The following is a 16,884-nucleotide window of genomic DNA, read 5'->3' as shown; positions in this document are numbered from 1 at the left end:
GTGAACCACAGGACATCAGAAGAAGTTGCAAGGAATTTTAGCTGAGCAAAAACAAGCAGCAAGCTTGTGGAGAAAAAACTTAAGCATTCGAAGTTAGACCTGATTTCAAGTAGGCCAGAAATGAATTGTGATGACACTGCTCAAAATGTCTTCTGATTTTTTTTCAGAAGGGCTTAGAGGAGCTTTAGATTAAAAGAGGTTGAGAAATATTGGTGCAGGTGATCTTTTGAGATCCCTCCAGCCCTAATTCTGCACCATTGCTTGGCAGAAGGATTTTTAGTTACATGTATAATGAAATAAGGCATACCACAAATTGCCAAATGTGAATCTAAAAATATGAACAAATCTTGAATATTTTTTTCGAGATTCCATTCTCTAGGTCCTACTTTAAAGCAGGAGAAGCTTTTAGATTCATAATAAATTTAAGTGTTCTTTGAAATTTTATTTAAATTTTGAAAGGGTTATTGTTTGTAAAGACAATTAGCAGATGACTCAACATATAAATAGAGGAATATTTAAGAACGGGCATGTGTTTACCTTCAAATCTTCCTCCTCTTATTTCAGTAGGACTGCTTGTATGCTTTAAGTTGCTGAGGTGCTTTGCTGGGGGTCAGTGCTTTGCCAAAATGCTTTCTGCCCCCAGTCCACTCATTCCACTTGAGACTGTAACTACATCGTATCTTAATTTACAGAGTACTTGCTTTTCCTGTTTTGAAGGTTTCAGTGGTAGACGCTGTACAACGCATCTCTTTAAATACTCATGTCCGTCCACCCACTTCTACGGCTTATTTTCTTTTGTAATAAAAAATGACTTTCACAGTGATCCAAATTACAATGGCCAGTGTACTCTAGTGAAGTTATTACTGTGCCTATATTATGTGCCTCAGTTACTTTTCATAACGTTAAAAAATAAATGAATCCCATCAAAATGAATGGGTTTCTTCCACTATTGGTCTCAAAGGAATTCTGTGTGGAAACAGTAATTGTAAAGCATACTTCATTGCTGCCTCTCTCCACCAGCTCTCTGTGTTCACCAAGTGCATTGCTCTGGAAAGCATGTCTCTTCATCTTGTGGTGATGTGTATTATGAAGTACATCTGCTTCTGCAGTTCTTTTTATGTTCCCCAAGCTACTCGCATGGAAAAACTTCAAAATAGTGAGGAAGGAGAGATAACACATTGAGGGTTTGGGAGTGGCCATATTAAGCAAATGAGAAACTCTTTTTTTTCTCACAGTTAAGTTACATTTGCTGTCACTATCGTGTAAGGAGTCAAGTCTTTTTGTTTGGAAAATAATGCTTCCATGGGATTTTGGTGACCGACCAAAGTACTTGGACTTGACATTGATGTTTTATTAGCCGATTCCATTAATGGAATAATGAAATACTAAATCATCAGACAGCTGCATACAAAATATTAGTAGATTAGCTAAGTAATTGCTTAGATTATTTGTTCTGTTTGGCTCTTGAAAATTTCTGCATTCCTTAAAAGGTAACACAAGTAATTTGAAATGTTTTAGTATTTGCCATTGGCGGTACTGAACCTACTGGCTTGAACTCTTCATACAGCTACTTTTAATAAAATAAAAGCATATCCAATTAAATTGTCATAATTTATGTATTTGGGTAGCAAGTTCCAAATTAAAGAACCATGCTGCCTATATTTAGGATTCAGAGTTTTTACCAGAATGTAAAATTTCAATTAGAATATGTAAGTGCACAGGACTGGCAATAATTGAGCCATATCCTTAATTTAAAAATACAGTGAATTCCAGAATGATGCTGTCAGTGTAAATACCCCTGATGTCATCAAGATCTCTCTTTGAAGTGTCTCTCTAGATTGGCATTTTCATATTTCCGTATAGACCTTTAATTTAAAATAGAACTGAAAGAGGGCAATAGCATGGCTAATTAAAACTTGGACAAATAAAAGCTTGCACTGATCTTTAATACTGATATACCACCACCCTTATAATCTCTATTCAGCAATTGCTAGTTTTACATGCACAATTTCCAGACATCTTTAAAATCATACTCATCGTGGCTACACCTTAAAGGAATGTATGGAATTTAGCAAGATAAAGCAGCGTAGGCTCTTGTTCTAATTCAGTCATTTAAACTGCAAGACAGCAAATTGCTTTTTTTTTGTACACAGCCGTATACAACTTAAAAGAAGACATGAATATAATTGTGAACCAGCTCTGCTTACAATTTAGCTTTAATATCAACACAAACTCCCATACTTGGAGTATGAGAGTAGACTAGACTGATGGCTCTTTTGTTTTACTGATTACACCATTACTGTGGGCAGAAGTCCTAGCTCATGAGCCTTTCTGTCACATCTGTCCAAAATGGGAATTGAAGACATTGTTAGTTCAGTCATCTCTGATTGTTTGGTTTGGTTTTTGTTTTCTTAAACAAATACAGAAGTCAGTCTGGTGTTTTTCCCCTTCTCTGTTCCTTTGTAGAGGGAAGAAATTTCCATACTGCAAACAATTCTTTCCTGTCAGCAACAAATTTCTCTTTGCTCCTTTCAGTCTTCTCCCCTCTGTTCTCCAGCTTCCCTAGAATTTTACGTATTCTGCTGATATTTTGATTTTTACTCAGGAAGGCAAAGATGGTCTTGGCAGATATTATGCCCATGTTCAGCAGGTGGGACTTTGGCTGTATGAGACATCATGGGCCGTGGGGGTGTGTGGTTCTACAGGTGCCTTAGCAGTTTGCTGAATTCTTCTATTCCACGTGGACTAGAATATTGTGAAATTCTGAGGGGACAGTAACAGGGCTGGTTGTTCTCCAGAGCTGTGTCTCATTTTGGTTGACTACGGCTTCTTAAATGCAAAGCAGCTTCAGAGAAAACCAGGATAGTTAGCCGGCCTTTTCTTAACTACTGCTTACTTTTTACATACTTAAGCAAGAGGAAGTCCTTGTATTTGAAGCGATCTCTGGAAGCCCAGTGGTGGCAAGTTTTGGCGTAATACTTCTCGTGATTGTCTGTTCTGCCTTTCTGCTGTTTTGATAAAAAGTAATGTTTTAATGCTGAACACCCTTGAGTCATAAATAGCTTTTTCATTGATAATTCCCATCCTCTTCCTTTGAGCCCTATTGGTTAGTTTATTTGGCTGAGGGCAGAGTAGAGAGCTTTGAAAATGAAATGTAGTTGACTTAGCACTCCCAAGAGGGTTGGGTAACACGAGGTGCTCTGAGACAGATTAATACTTAAGGGCAGAAGCCACTGAAAGGAAATGAGAGACCAGCTAGGCTGTCCTGCCAGAAGAACAAACACTATTTCTCCTTTTGGGCCACTTACAGTGTAGACAGCTTCTATGTTTAATAAGTTGAAGATAATTTATCAGCCCAATTGGATTTTTGTCTGGAGATTCTCTAGCAGGTTCCAATTGCACAGATTTATCTTGTAAAGCAATTAGCTAACCAGTGGCTTCTTCTGCAGTGTTTGTACCCCCTTACTCTGTTCTTGAATGTCATCAAATGTAAACCATAGTTTCCATGCAGAATGTCAACACCTACCTGCAAATTACAATTGGAGCAAAAATAGTTGAAGCAAGTCATACCTTTTATTGACCACAGCTGCCTCCAGGACGATGATGCCGAGTGTCAAGAAAATCTGTCTTCCAAATACTGCAGAACCTATCTGTCAAAGTTCCTTGGTTTTTTTGAACCACAGCAGCTCACAACTTGCCCCTGGAAAGGAAGGCTGGCTGTCATTCGGATGCTCTAGCTCCAGTAGGACATGGATAAAATGCTGTCCTTCCTTCCTCAGTTAAAAGTCATGCCATGTTCTCTTGCCATGGTGGCTCTGGGGAGATTCACAAAAGGAAGTTTTCTTGTAAGATCTTAAGGAGACCAGTTCAATTTGCAGTGCCTTTTGGAAAGTTTCCTCGCTTTCCTCTTTTCCCTTAGCTGTGACTGTCCTGCTCACTCTCCTCTTTGTAACTGTAGTCAGGCATCTCTTTTAAAACAACATGATGGTGCAGTGGAGTTTTCATCACAGTTCCTTTCGAACCAGACTCTGTAGGTGCTTTTTCTCATGGCCTCTTTTGTGGCAGCATTTTTGTTGTGGATTCTTTTCTCTTTCTCATGTTCTTTGTGCCAACCGATGGAACAGTCACCAACTTCTTGCTGATTGTGACTTGTAACATTAGGCTTGGCTTGAAGTAATCAACCCATTTTTCCTCTTTCAATTATAAACATTTTGAGCGCTTAGAAATCCTCATAACTGGACTGATGCATCAGAGTGTTTCAGATTAGTGGCAGATGCCCAAGGCTTTTCTCATGGTATTTGGCAGTTTGAGGGAAGTGTTATAACTTTCATCATCCACTTTTGCCAAATGGATCAAATAATTCCTGTTGCCAGAAAGATCAAAATCATCAGTCTGGAATATTCTTTGATCTGGTTTTTTTCTGCCTATGGAATGGAACAAATGGATAATTATCAACCCTACTTGAGAGATTGCTGCCTATGCCACTGCATTTGCTAGGTGGGTTGTTTTTTTTACTCAGTGTGTATTTGAAAATTTAATTGCTGAGGTTTTTGGATTCAGTCTGCAGGCAACACATCCTTCAGTCTGTTCTCATTGTAGTTCAGAATTAATGTAAATTAAATACAAATCAAGTATAAGGATGTGTATCTATTTTTGTATGTAGTTGGAAGATGTTATTCCTTCTGGTGAGTAATAACTGTTGTTCGAATATACTTTATTAGACTTCAACGTCATCTTTTTAATTCTTGTCTAGTTCTGATTTTTAAAAGATTCCTCAATCAGATTTTTTTTAAAACCGATCTCAGCCAACTTTTATTTCCCTTATTTGTAATGCATTTTCTTATATATGTTTATTGTTTTCCCTCCTATGACTAGTTGATGCATCACAGTTGCTATTTCCTATGTGTTAGCAGTTTTGACCATAAATGTGGATCCACAATGGAACAGAGGCAAGAGTACTGGGGATTTTTGTTGGTTTTGGGGTAATTTGGGGTTTTTTGGCTTAGGTGGATTTTTCCCCTCTTGTTTTAACATGTGTGGATCTGATAGACTGGACAACCTCTCCTTTTTTTTTTCCTTTGTCTTTCTATTTACACTTTTTTAGTATATTTCAGGAAAGAGCGAAAGCCCCATTAATTGAAGCAAAAGCATTGAAACCAACCCAATAGTTGTCTGATTTTATTTGTTTTTGTTTTCTAGGGAAAGGAAAATGAAGTAAATAATTATTCTATTTTTGTGATTTGTCAACATTTCAAATGTCTGATTTTTGGAAAGTGTAGTCAGTTCAAGAAATGTTCTGTCAGATAATTAAAGAAATAAAACCCTATTTCTTTCCTAATTTATTAATTCTGTCTTCTGTCTTGGGCAGAGCAAACTCTGCTACTCCAGCAGAGAAGCTAGAGTAGGCCAAACCAGCAACACAGATAAGAACAATAGTCTGTTTTTCTTTTCCTCTTCACTAAATACTGCCAAATGCACATCATCAGGACTTCCTCTGGATTTTGGGACCCTGATCATGTTTTATGTTTCTCATAAGTGATGTAGACTGACAGGGAGAAACTGAGCATGCAGGTATCATAAAGACCTTGTTTATATTACGGCTGATGTTGTGCTGGTAGATTTGTTGTGAACATACTTCTAGCACTGTTATCCCAGGTGGTGGCACAGAAACGCAAAGGAGCAGTGGCTTTATAGCAGCGTGTGCTGTCATAGTAGGAGAGCTCACTTGTGTGGTATGAAGAGGAAAGTGAGACATAGGAGAGTAGGGAAACTTGACGTATGACCTGTTCAAGTCATTCTGTGTGTGTCACGATGATGAAACTGCTTAAACTGCAATGTGACCGACCTTGAATTTTTGTTTCTCTGAGCTACTTGGCTTCATGCTAGTAGAGTTTCAAAATACCCTGGGATAAAAAGCATAGCGGTAACACTTGACACCTGTTCTTGGATTGGATCAAAACGGCTGCTAAGCTTTGGCTTGGCGATAAGAGGGTTTAATCATAGAGTAGTTTGAGTTGGAAGTGACCTGAAAGGTCATCCAGTTCCACCTCCCTGCCATGGGCAGGGACACCTTCCACTAGACCAGGTTATTCATAGCCTCATCCAGCCTGGCCTTTAATATCTCTGGGGATGGGGCATCCACTACTTCGCTGGTCAACATGTTCCAGTGCGTCACCACCCTCACAGGAAAACGTTTCTTCCCAATATCTAATCCAAATCTCGCCCTTTTCAGCTAAAAACCATTACCCCTCATCCTGTCACTGTGCTTCCTGATAAAAAGCCCCTCCCCAGCTTTCCTGTAGGCCCCCTTTAGGTACTGGAAGGCTGCTATAAGGTGTCCCCAGAGCCTTCTCTTTAGGCTGAATAAATGCTAATTTCTTCTAAAAGCACCCCCTTTGATCCTCCTCCTCCTTGTGGTAAAGGAATCCATAAGGCACTTGCCACCGCATGCTGTAGCACGTGACTCTGAAAAACGTTCCTTGTTCAAGGCTGTGATTTTATATGAATTCTGTTGCGGTGCTTCTATTGGTGTATTGATGTTTTTACACTGTTCTTAACCTGGCTTGTATTGGACCACAGTATATAGTTGCAAACTTAACACTGATCTGTGTATGTGATCTTAAAATCACCTCTGTATTTTAAATTGTAGAAGTGTATGCTGACCTGATCTATAGCGCTGCCTCTGCCTGGTTCATTTTCTGCCCTGCGTCTTGGGGAGAAAATGGCCAGCTACGTAGCTGGCTTCGCACGTTAATGATTGTTCTCAGTAAGTCATCTTTACCTCTTTGCTCAGACTCATGTTTCCTTTATTTTCTGGGACAATTTGGATTAATACTTTCTTGAGATGAATAAAATAGAAAAAAAACCAGATTTGTTTTCTCCGAAGTTCTCCAAAAGTTCAGGCAGGATGCTCTTTATCAATTGCGCTCAGTTTCTGGTGGAGGTATTTTTCATGTCGGTAGCAGCTAGAGTGGCATGTTTTAGAAGAGAAGGAATGCAGAAGGTAGTGCGGCATAGAAGGTTCATGTCTTTACTTTTTTTTTTTTTATGGTGGTGACCGTTCATCACCCCAGATCAAATCACAGAACAGACTGAGCTAGAAAGATGTAGGCCTGGATAAAGATGATAGATGAATTTTTTTGGTAAGTACCTTGGTAAAGTTAAGATTAGCTTGAGGGCTATAACGTGTATTTTGATGAATTAAAGTGTGCTTTAATGTTTCATACTTTCACTTTTTCTCCTTTTTTAAAAAAAAAGAAAAAGCAATTCCTTATTCCTTAAAATAAGCTATTAAAAGTGACATGTGTAAGGTAATTTTATTTCCTTCGTGTGTGTACATGCTGTATGTGTACACTATACTGTTGACTTTAAGTTTGTTCTTTGGTAATGGAGAAAAAATCAAACAAACCTGGAACATAAACTGCAAAGATAAGTGTTGTGTTACAGGATAATGTAGTAACTTTAAAAATAAAATAAGACCCAAACAAAGAAAACTGCAGCAGAATGGACTGTAACAATGAACAAAGCTCGAAGTAGTGAATGGAAGTGTCTGTTTGCAATAAAGATGGCAATTGTACCTCATATTTTAGGGCTGAAGTCCCTGGGAGATGGTGAGCACTTCACAGTGGGTTGCAGGAATTCAAATTCTCTAGGAGTCAGATTTTGGGGAAAGTGCTGAGAAGGAGAATAACTGAGGAAATAAGACAGGAAGCTGAGGAGCCAGAGCGTTGGTAAAAAGCAGTGAAGTGGAGGAGAGAGTAGACCAAGGGCTTAAGCGGGTGAATGTTGCCAGATTTTGTTGGGTTGATTTGACCTATTAATATTGTGCCCCTTCAGCTGGTTATTAACGTCCCTATGCTATGCCAGTTCCTCAGCTCTTCTTGTTCGTGTGATGAGTTTGTGTAGCAGCAACTCTGCAGCAGAGTGATGCACATTGGCTTCTAAATGCCCTGCTGCAGCCTGTGAAAGGGATGAAGAAGTACATCCTTCTTACATGGTCTGAGTGAGATGTGACAGAGCTTGTCTGCAGGTGTCATGAGGGTAGGCAGAGGATTGTCTTATGGAAGGAGGAAAATATGTAGGAGAGGTAGTGAGGTAAATCATGAGAGAGCTTATTAAAAAACAAAACGGGGACAGTGCTCTTTGATATTTGCAGAGACAGAGGTTTATAGAGGTGAGAAAAATGTAAACTCATCAAAGTTTGGGGCACTGAACAAGGCATCTGCTGTACATTGCTGGGAACTTAAAGTGAAATTTTGAGCAAGAAAAAAACACTAAGAAGCAGGGAAGGAAGTATCTCTTAATGGTCAAACATAAAGAATTAAAAGAATAGCTGCTGAAAAATAGTGCAACTTCTTTAGCCTCCCATTTGTCATGCAGTTTGCTTGTGAATTTATATTGCTTGGGTTTGGAAGTATTGTTTAAGAGGTGCTCTTGATTTTTATCCCGTCAACTAAATGCAGTCCAAAGTATCTGCTGCTTTCTGGGGGTATCAGAAAGACCTCTTCAAGAACAGCGATGTTCACTGAGCAGATTTTAAGCAGTCCCAAGGTCTCTGTACCCTTTTCTGAGACTCTGCAGCTGATTACATGGAGTATTTGAAAGGATTGTTCTGAACTTGCTTTCGTTTTCATGGATGTAGAATCTGGAACAGTGCTTTTATAGCATATTCTGGTACAGAGCTGTCTTCTGGAAGTCCCTCTGTTCTCTTTCTTAGCACATACCAAATGTTAGGACCTAAGAATTTGCTGTTCATTTCCCTCTCTTTCTACTGTTTGTCTCTTCTTTCTTCCGTGCTGTAGGAACTCAATATGCAGTACCCAGGGACTTTGACAAAGTTGCCCTTATGTGGAATGATGTTTTAAACTTCCATCAAGCCTATAGAAGACGTATAAGCTGGGGGGATGCTTTTAGGAGGAGTAGGGGCAAGAAAGTAAGAGGACAAGGATGGTTTCTCGAGCTCTGGTACACGCAGGCTTTGTGTTTCGAAACTGTCACCTTCTACAAAAGATGCAGAAGTTTGTTTAACACTTGAAGCATGTTTGAACACTGCTTGACATGGTTGCTTCCAGTACCTGCTCTAGCATTTCTCAGGTTATGATTTCTTCCTGTTACTAGCTGCTCTATGATTACATAACTCGTTAAGTCTCACGTCTTTCCTTCTCTTGACAGCTGCAAATCAAAAAGAGCCCCTGACTCCTCAATTTAAAGTGAAAGAGGAGCCTAAGGATGAAGAAACTGCAAGTTCAACCTTGTCTCAGTCCAGTTGTGTGTTCAGCCAGGAATCCGAAGCCTCAGCTCCAAATGTCCCTGAGGAGAAACTCAAGCCACAGGAAGCGCAGGCAAACGTGATGAGGCCAGACATGTCAGTCAAGGCAGCATCTGAGCTTCTCATGAAGCTTTCAGGTAGATACTTAATTTAATAATATTCAATGTAGTTGGGTTTGTTTAATGTATGCTGGCAGATTACCTTGCAGAAGGAATATTTAGCTTTAGTAGCAAGTGAAGGAACAGCTGAAAAAGTCTGTCAGCGCAGGTTCATTTACGTAAGGCATCTCAGTTTGGTCTGTCGCCACAGTATCTCATTGTCTGTGCTCTGGTTTACAAATTAATGACTATGGGATAAGTCTAAAGAAATGATGCCTTAATGCTTTTAGATGTTGTAATTTTTAAAATGTACCGAAATATTTTAATAACAATTTATTCATGTCACTTCATTAACATCATAAGAATGCGTCTGTACTGAACTATACCTTATATAGCTTAAAGTCTTTTGTTTTTTCTCGCAGTATCTTGTTCTCAAGATTACAAGATACTCTGTTAAAAAAAGATGTTAACTGAGCCAGCTTATTGCTGTAGGGAGACCACTCGAACTTGCCTGTGTTGCCTTAGTGATACATCCTTCTGCCAGACAAGCAGACTGTATGCATGTGTGTACACACATGAACTGTTATTGCTGGAGGGAGTCAAATAAAAATGTATGTTTTGTTAACTATGCTTTGCCTACTGTCAGAATCAAGGTTTAAGTTTAAGGGACAGTAGAAGGGTTGGATTCCCCCCTGCTGGGAACAGGTTAAGTGAATGACAAAAAGGCTTTGAACTTCTAATAGACTTCAATTTGTAGGACCAAGATGTTAAAGTTATTCTGGAAGGCTTGATTTCGTATTTCTGCACCTAAACTGGATGAGTTCATTTTTAAGTCTTCTTCAAAACTGGACAAGACTTTTTATGTGTGCTAAAATCACACGAGGTGCTAGTGGAAATGCTTACAAGTTTAGTAACTTCTGAGATCCCTACCCAACCTATCTGAAGTTATTTGGCTTAACTGGATACTGTCAGCATTGAATTTGAACTCAAATTTATATCTGAAAGACTTTGACTAGCATCTCCCTCATAAATTGTAACGTGTAATTAATTCACTTCTGTTCATACCTGCACACTTTAATTTGGAGAAGAGTTTGAATCATAGATTTGCAAGCCTTCCTTGTTAACAGCGCAAAAAGTGCTTCCCAGGTATAGAAGTTAGTCCGAGCAGAAGTTTCAGAGTTTTTCACAGCCTCCCACTTAGTAAACGTTTGATTATTGATGTAGTGCACTGTTGCTGCTGATAACTGATTTGAGTATGATATTCTAGTAACGGAACTTCATAGCCTAATGAATGTTAACTTGTGACTTTAGTTTTCTTGGTGCATATGAATCTATATAACTATTTTCATAAAGAAAGAGCTCTGCAACTCAATGATTTCTCAAGTACTTTGGAAACACTAGGTTTCTTGATTGTGAATCTTGAATTCAGCACTAGCAGGCTGTGTTTAAATAGTTTTATTACAGGCTATTATATTAGAATATTTGTGCCTTAAATATGTGTTTATATGAACAATATCTTGACCAAGTCTTCTGTTGGGGACTCCTAGTCTTTAAAGGCTGTAGTAAAATATACACCAATTTTAACATTTGTCTTATGACCTCCTAGAAATTGAGAAGTTTTTGCTGATAGTGGTCTTTTTGATTAAGCCGTAGATTAGAAGGTAATGAATTACTCTAGGATTTATTCAGTGTTGCTGCAGTTGGTATTCCTGAATCAGCCAGTGGGTGGGGTTATCCAGGTTTATCACTTGAGCTCTTCTCAACGTGTACTTCTCTCTGAATTACTGTCTAGGACAGAGACTGTAAAGAAAGAAAACACTAAGATACAGTTTAATATAGGGCAAATATATTGAAGATCAGTACTGTCTTTAGTGAGTTTTTAATACTTTATGTAGAATATTCTGAGATCACTGATGGCTTCCCAGCTTATTGTAAGCAATTCTGCACTCTGGTTTTGGTGAGTTTAGAAATGAAACAATTAAGCCACTTCTTCAGGGTAAAGTGGAAACAAAACCAAAGTACTTGCTTTTTTCTGGCGCTGGAAGGAGCAGAAAAAGATGGGGCAGGGTGGGGAGGGGAGGAAGAATAGGTATATCTGGATGTTCTACTGTCTGTGAGAAATCTTCAGTCAAGTGCTGTTATTAGATTTAATATATTATATAATTGTGTTTAAGCCACATCCTTCCGGGCTCTATATATTCTTGCTAAAGACTGAATGGATTACATCCTTGGATTTCTTTTTTCTTTTCACTTTCTTCTGTGTAACACTAATTACCAAAACCTGCACTGCATATAAATTCATCAAGGGATTTCAGAAATAATAGTATTTTGCTTTCTGTATTCCTGACATACATGCTTCTGTTATCCCTTGAGCAATAATATTGCCGATTTTTGAAGCCTTGTGGGTGCCTCTTGGGGTTTAAGCATAGACCTTGGTGACTCTTTTCATGTGAAGTATACACTGGTTTATATTTTTCACTGGGGCATCTATTTCCCAGAGATGCTGGGTTGTTAGCTCTTAGCTGAGCTTGTACAGTTTAGCAGCAGGCCTTTCCAGCTGTGGAACCTGGTTTGGACAGGTAAGAGTGATTGCAGATCACCAGCCCCTATGATGGAGGGACTTGCCAGCCATTCAGAAACTACTGTAAAGTGAGGAAAAGTTAGAAGAATAAATTTATTTTACTGTAGCAGTAACAGTTTTACTGTTGTGTAGAAGTAGATGTACAGACACAAGACAAAATCACAAGCAGCTGTCTGTTTTAGTTCTACACAAGGCACTCTCTTTTCTCATTAAGCTAAAGCTATCAGGACACTTGCATGCTTCTAGCAGCACACAACCAGTATTTAAGATCAGGCCCGTGCTGCTTATTACTTCTGTGGAATTGGACCTTACCTGCAGATGACCTGCCCTTTTATACCAGTTTTTTTCTCCACCGTATCCTACTTAGATTCAGATCTTCTACTTCACAGTTTAAAAACTTGTTACTTAGTCGCTTGATATGTAGTCACACTTCTTCCAAAGGATTATTCAAGCTAAGAAAGCTAACGTCTCCTGGGCATGTCTAGGCAGAACCCGTTTTCATCCAGAGAGTCTAAAGAAAACTTCTTGGCAACTGAATTGCTATTTAAAAGTAGACAAAATCTGTTTAGCCTGGCGAAGAGGAGGCTGAGGGGAGACCTCATTGCTCTCTACAACTACCTGAAAGGAGGTTGTGGAGAGGAGGGTGCTGGCCTCTTCTCCCAAGTGACAGGGGACAGGACAAGAGGAAATGGCCTCAGGCTCCACCAGGAGAGGTTTAGGCTGAACGTTAGGAAAAAATTTTTCACGGAAAGGGTCATTGGGCACTGGAAGAGGCTGCCCAGGGAGGTGGTTGAGTCACCTTCCCTGGAGGTGTTTAAGGGATGGGTGGGCGAGGTGCTGAGGGACATGGTTTAGTGATTGATGGGAATGGTTGGACTCGATGATCCGGTGGGTCTTTTCCAACCTGCTGACTCTATGATTCTACGAAATGCCCATTTGGAAGAAATGGTCTTTAGGGGTGTTAACAGGTAAAATTGGAGCCTCAGTACAGACTTTCAACCTAAGTTTTACAGAAGAACATAAAACTACTGCAATTTATACAAATGTACAAAGGTTGGTGGTGAACTCTGTCCATTACTAGGTCTTGGCAGAGACTAGATCCAATGATAAGCAGACAGATTTGAGGAGGTAGTGGAGTGGGGCAAATTGCTCTTGTCTCCGTTTGGAAGGGTGCCATTCCTAGATTTTAGATCCTATTAAATGTTGCAAAGATCACTTATAAGAAAGGAAATGGTACATCTTAAACCAGTTTTCAGCAGTCTTGCTAGTTCTTTTTTGTGGAAAAGCTAATTTATTTCTCAAAATGTTTAATGAAGTGGTACAGCTCAGTGGTCCCTGGTCAGTTTTATACACTAAGTTTTATAAATTGAAAGGTAGGTTCCAGAGGAGGCTGAAATTTAAAATAAATGTTAGCATTTACATGCTAATGTTTGAGTCTAAAAACTCATTTTTCTGTTGAAATAGTCATTCTGCTAATATGTTCTGGACATGTATTATCTTTCAGAAGCATACAGTGTTTTGACTTCTTGTCCAAAAATGAATGAATAGCTGGATGTGTATAAAATCTTTCCCAGGTCCCAGCATTTTATAAGTAATATTTCACCCACGTGCCTCTAACTATGGCATTAGTATGTTCCCATCTTTCCTAGAAATGTTGTCGGAATCACATTTGCCTTTATTTCAGCTGTATCGTATTTGTGAAATGTACTAATTTTGCATTTCAGTAGTAACTCAGGTTGTTCTCCTCTGTCTTTTATTTCAGTGGATCAATTTCCCATGTACTGCACAATTGCAGGTATCCTTGTTCTCACTAGCAAATGCGTGACCTTTGTACTATTCAGTTCCTTTAGATTTTTTTGCGCTCCAGTCTTCGGGTCACACAGTGCTTCTTATAATACACCAATTCCCCAGTACCAACAATGTGTCATAATTTTGGGTTATCAGCAGACGCAATTAGTGCATGCGTACTTTCTGTGCCAAGGTCATGAAGCAAAATGGTGCATACAATTGATTCCAAAAGTGTTCTTGATCAACTCCATTTATTATCACATAATTACATGACAGTTCCTCTTTCAGCACAGCTGGTTATTGCAGGGGGTTGGTGGTGTTTTTCCATTTTTTAATTGTCTTTATCTGCTTGAAAATGTTTATGTCAATTCCCTATTTCATGCCCTGCAGTTAATTTTTTTTTATACTAGCTTACATTTAACTGAAAGCACATGGATTAGAACTTCTATTTTAAAAGAGGAATGAAAAGAAAAAAGAATGATAATACAATTCTAGCGTTAGATGAAGGCTAGAACATCTCGATGTTACTCTCATTCCAAACATGACTAATAGTGCATTATGGCACAGCAAGGTGAAGGGCTGTTGGAGAAGGCTTTAAATTAGCTTATCCCAAACTAGTCCAGTAACAACAGCACAAACTTCCAGAGGAACTAAATAACAATATTAGTTTAAAAAGTTTGCTAACTAGGAGCACTTTTGATGCGTGTGTGGCTGGACAACTGGTATCAGAATTACCGTATTTTAAGGTTTGGGTGGCTTATGTTTGGTTGTCATCAACAATGTGAATTGACAATAAAACCAAGTCCATGGCTAGTACACTATTATTCTTAGGAGTCATAAAATCTTTCCAGGTTTAGTGTGTTATGTTGACAGTCTTCTGGTTTATTGTTACTATGACGAAGAAAAAGTACTTTAATATGTTGTTTGGGTGAGGGTAGGGGACAGAGTAACTAACCTTCCTCTACATTTCTTTCTTATAACTTCATGGCCTGCTCTTGGAAGCACTTGTATGGAGCTAAGCTGCTGTCTTTGGAGGGAGAGCTGTTGGCAGGACCTCCTAAGCATCTCCATACATAGATTGCAGGGGAGCTGTCAAGAGTACTTTCATCCCTTAGAGGGCCTCAATAATGGACAGAGGAGTGAGAATACAGTGAAGTCTTTTGTTCCTTGGTCTCTAAGTAGCTCATTAGAAAGGTCTGGCCAGCAGCAGGTGCTTCTCTTGAAGCCCACAAAAGTAAATGGGGAAGTCTATGACCCATAATAAGAATTTCTTTTGATGGGATCTAGAGAGATGGTAAGTCATAGCAATTCATATCACCAGATTAAGTCCCACTCCCACCTAAATGTATTGTGTTGTGTTTGTTTTTTGGGTTTTGGGTTTTTTTAACCAACGGGAGTGTGAAATTGATTGTGTATGGTTAAAGTGTAGCTGTATTTTAATTACAGTATAGAAAAAGATAAAAGTTTCTAGATAGCTAGATATACGATAACAATGTGTCAGATTCCAGACTGGTGTTTTTTCAAGATTTTGAGACTCTCAGGACAGTGCTATACTACCTGAAGTTTGTATCCAGCCATGGTATGTTTATTCAGTTTAATAAGCTTTTTCATGATATCTGCATAATAACATAATCCCAAAGAAGCTCACCTAGCAGTTTGTTCTTACCTGTTGATAGCGGTTGCTGTGTTTCATGACAATATTAATATCTAAACACAAAAGAAGGAAAAATATGAAAAAATTCTGCCCATTTTCAGGAGAATTCTAGCGTGGGAAGTATGCAAAGTCTAAGGTTCCCCCCCACAGATCTTTAAAAACCTCACAAAGCAACAAAAGTCACAAAAAAACCCCAAACATCTTTTAACAGAGCCTAGCTTTCAGTTCAGTAGGTGCTACACCGTACCTTTAAGTTATTGCACTTCATCTTCTTCCTTTTCTCCATGTCAGGGTAATCTTGACAATCAATGAAAACCATGTTCATTCAAAAGGTTAGATAATTTGGAATAATAAGAAATTCTAATGTCTGTGTTACAAATGTGTTTCTTTTGATGCTCTGGATTTTATTTTAATTTGGTTTGGGGGCTTTTGTGTTTTATTTATTTTTTTATTTGGGGTTTGTTTTGTTTTGTGTTATTTTTTAGGGTTTGTCACTAATGGGTTTAAACAACCATCCTGATCCTTTGCTTTACTGCTATTCCTTGATGGTGTTCAGCCAGGTGGGAGTGATCACAAAGCTACAGGAGGTGGGCATGTCAGCTCTTTTTCAGAGCATCAGGGGATTGTGGATGTGCTGTATTTACAGAAGGGCCTCTTGCAGTCCCCCTTGCCTTTGGAGAGTCAGCTTATAAAGACAGGAGAACTGGAGCCAGGCTTCTTGCAAAGGGACACCTTGCTGCAGAAATACTAGGCTAGAATTTTCTTGAATTGGGAGACTTGCAGAGATTGGAATATGTTGTAAAATAACAATTCGCTGCACATGTAGACTTTTTATCAAATTCTTCTTGATCTAGGTTTTCAGGGGTTGGGTGTATTCTGCAAGTAGAATCTTTCAGGTAGACGACATAACCCTACCTTTTAGATGGAAGGAGCAGCTGATGTGTATCACAACTGGAATTAGCCTGTTGCTTTAATTTGCTCCTTTTTTTTTTCTTGCATCATTGTGAAAGTAAGCCTGTAGTTGCAAAGTTCTATAGCATAGGAGTTCAGAGATTTTACTTGAACAAATGTGAGCCATTTTATGATTATTTTTTTTTTTTAATGCAGGCTCCTCTGACATTAATTCAAGGCCCATTGACATTGTCTTATATAAAACAGCAGTTTGAAAAAAATACTAGCAAAATAAAGCATCAAGCACAGCGCCCTAGGGAATGTCAGATGTTACTTGTTGTGTCTCTGTAGTGGAACCTTCAGGGCTCACCAACTGTTCCCTACCTCTGAGGTTTTATCTAAGCTGTTTTAGTGCATGTTTATTTCTAGCAAATCAGAACAATTAGCATAACAAAATACCTGATTCTCCCTACTGGAAGATTTTGAAGTTGGTACAAGTTGACCCACTAGTTACCCCTGTCTTTTTGATTGTCAAAACTAGTACACAAGTTCAATTTATAAGACATATGGGAGAGGCTTTCTTTTCTAAGTTGATTCATGAAGT

General features: G+C 38.8%; 1 protein-coding gene across 5 annotated transcripts in view; it reads left to right on the top strand.

Moving 5' to 3' along the window:
* ZNF827 (zinc finger protein 827) overlaps positions 1-16,884 on the top strand; it is a 104,073-nt gene that overhangs the window by 43,149 nt on the left and 44,040 nt on the right. For all 5 annotated transcript variants that reach the window (XR_011337321.1, XR_011337320.1, XR_011337322.1 and 2 more), the window contains exon 5: positions 9,172-9,405. Coding sequence is in view for 2 of the 5 variants with exons in the window: in XM_069855321.1 (XP_069711422.1) it covers positions 9,172-9,405 (234 nt within the window). In the remaining 3 variants the exon portion in view is untranslated. The remainder of the gene's footprint in view (positions 1-9,171; positions 9,406-16,884) is intronic.

This window comes from Phaenicophaeus curvirostris, chromosome 4, assembly GCF_032191515.1.
Source record: "Phaenicophaeus curvirostris isolate KB17595 chromosome 4, BPBGC_Pcur_1.0, whole genome shotgun sequence".
NCBI lineage: Eukaryota > Metazoa > Chordata > Aves > Cuculiformes > Cuculidae > Phaenicophaeus > Phaenicophaeus curvirostris.
The sequence above is the reverse complement of the archived record's forward strand: the minus strand, read 5'-3'. Positions and strand labels throughout refer to the sequence as shown.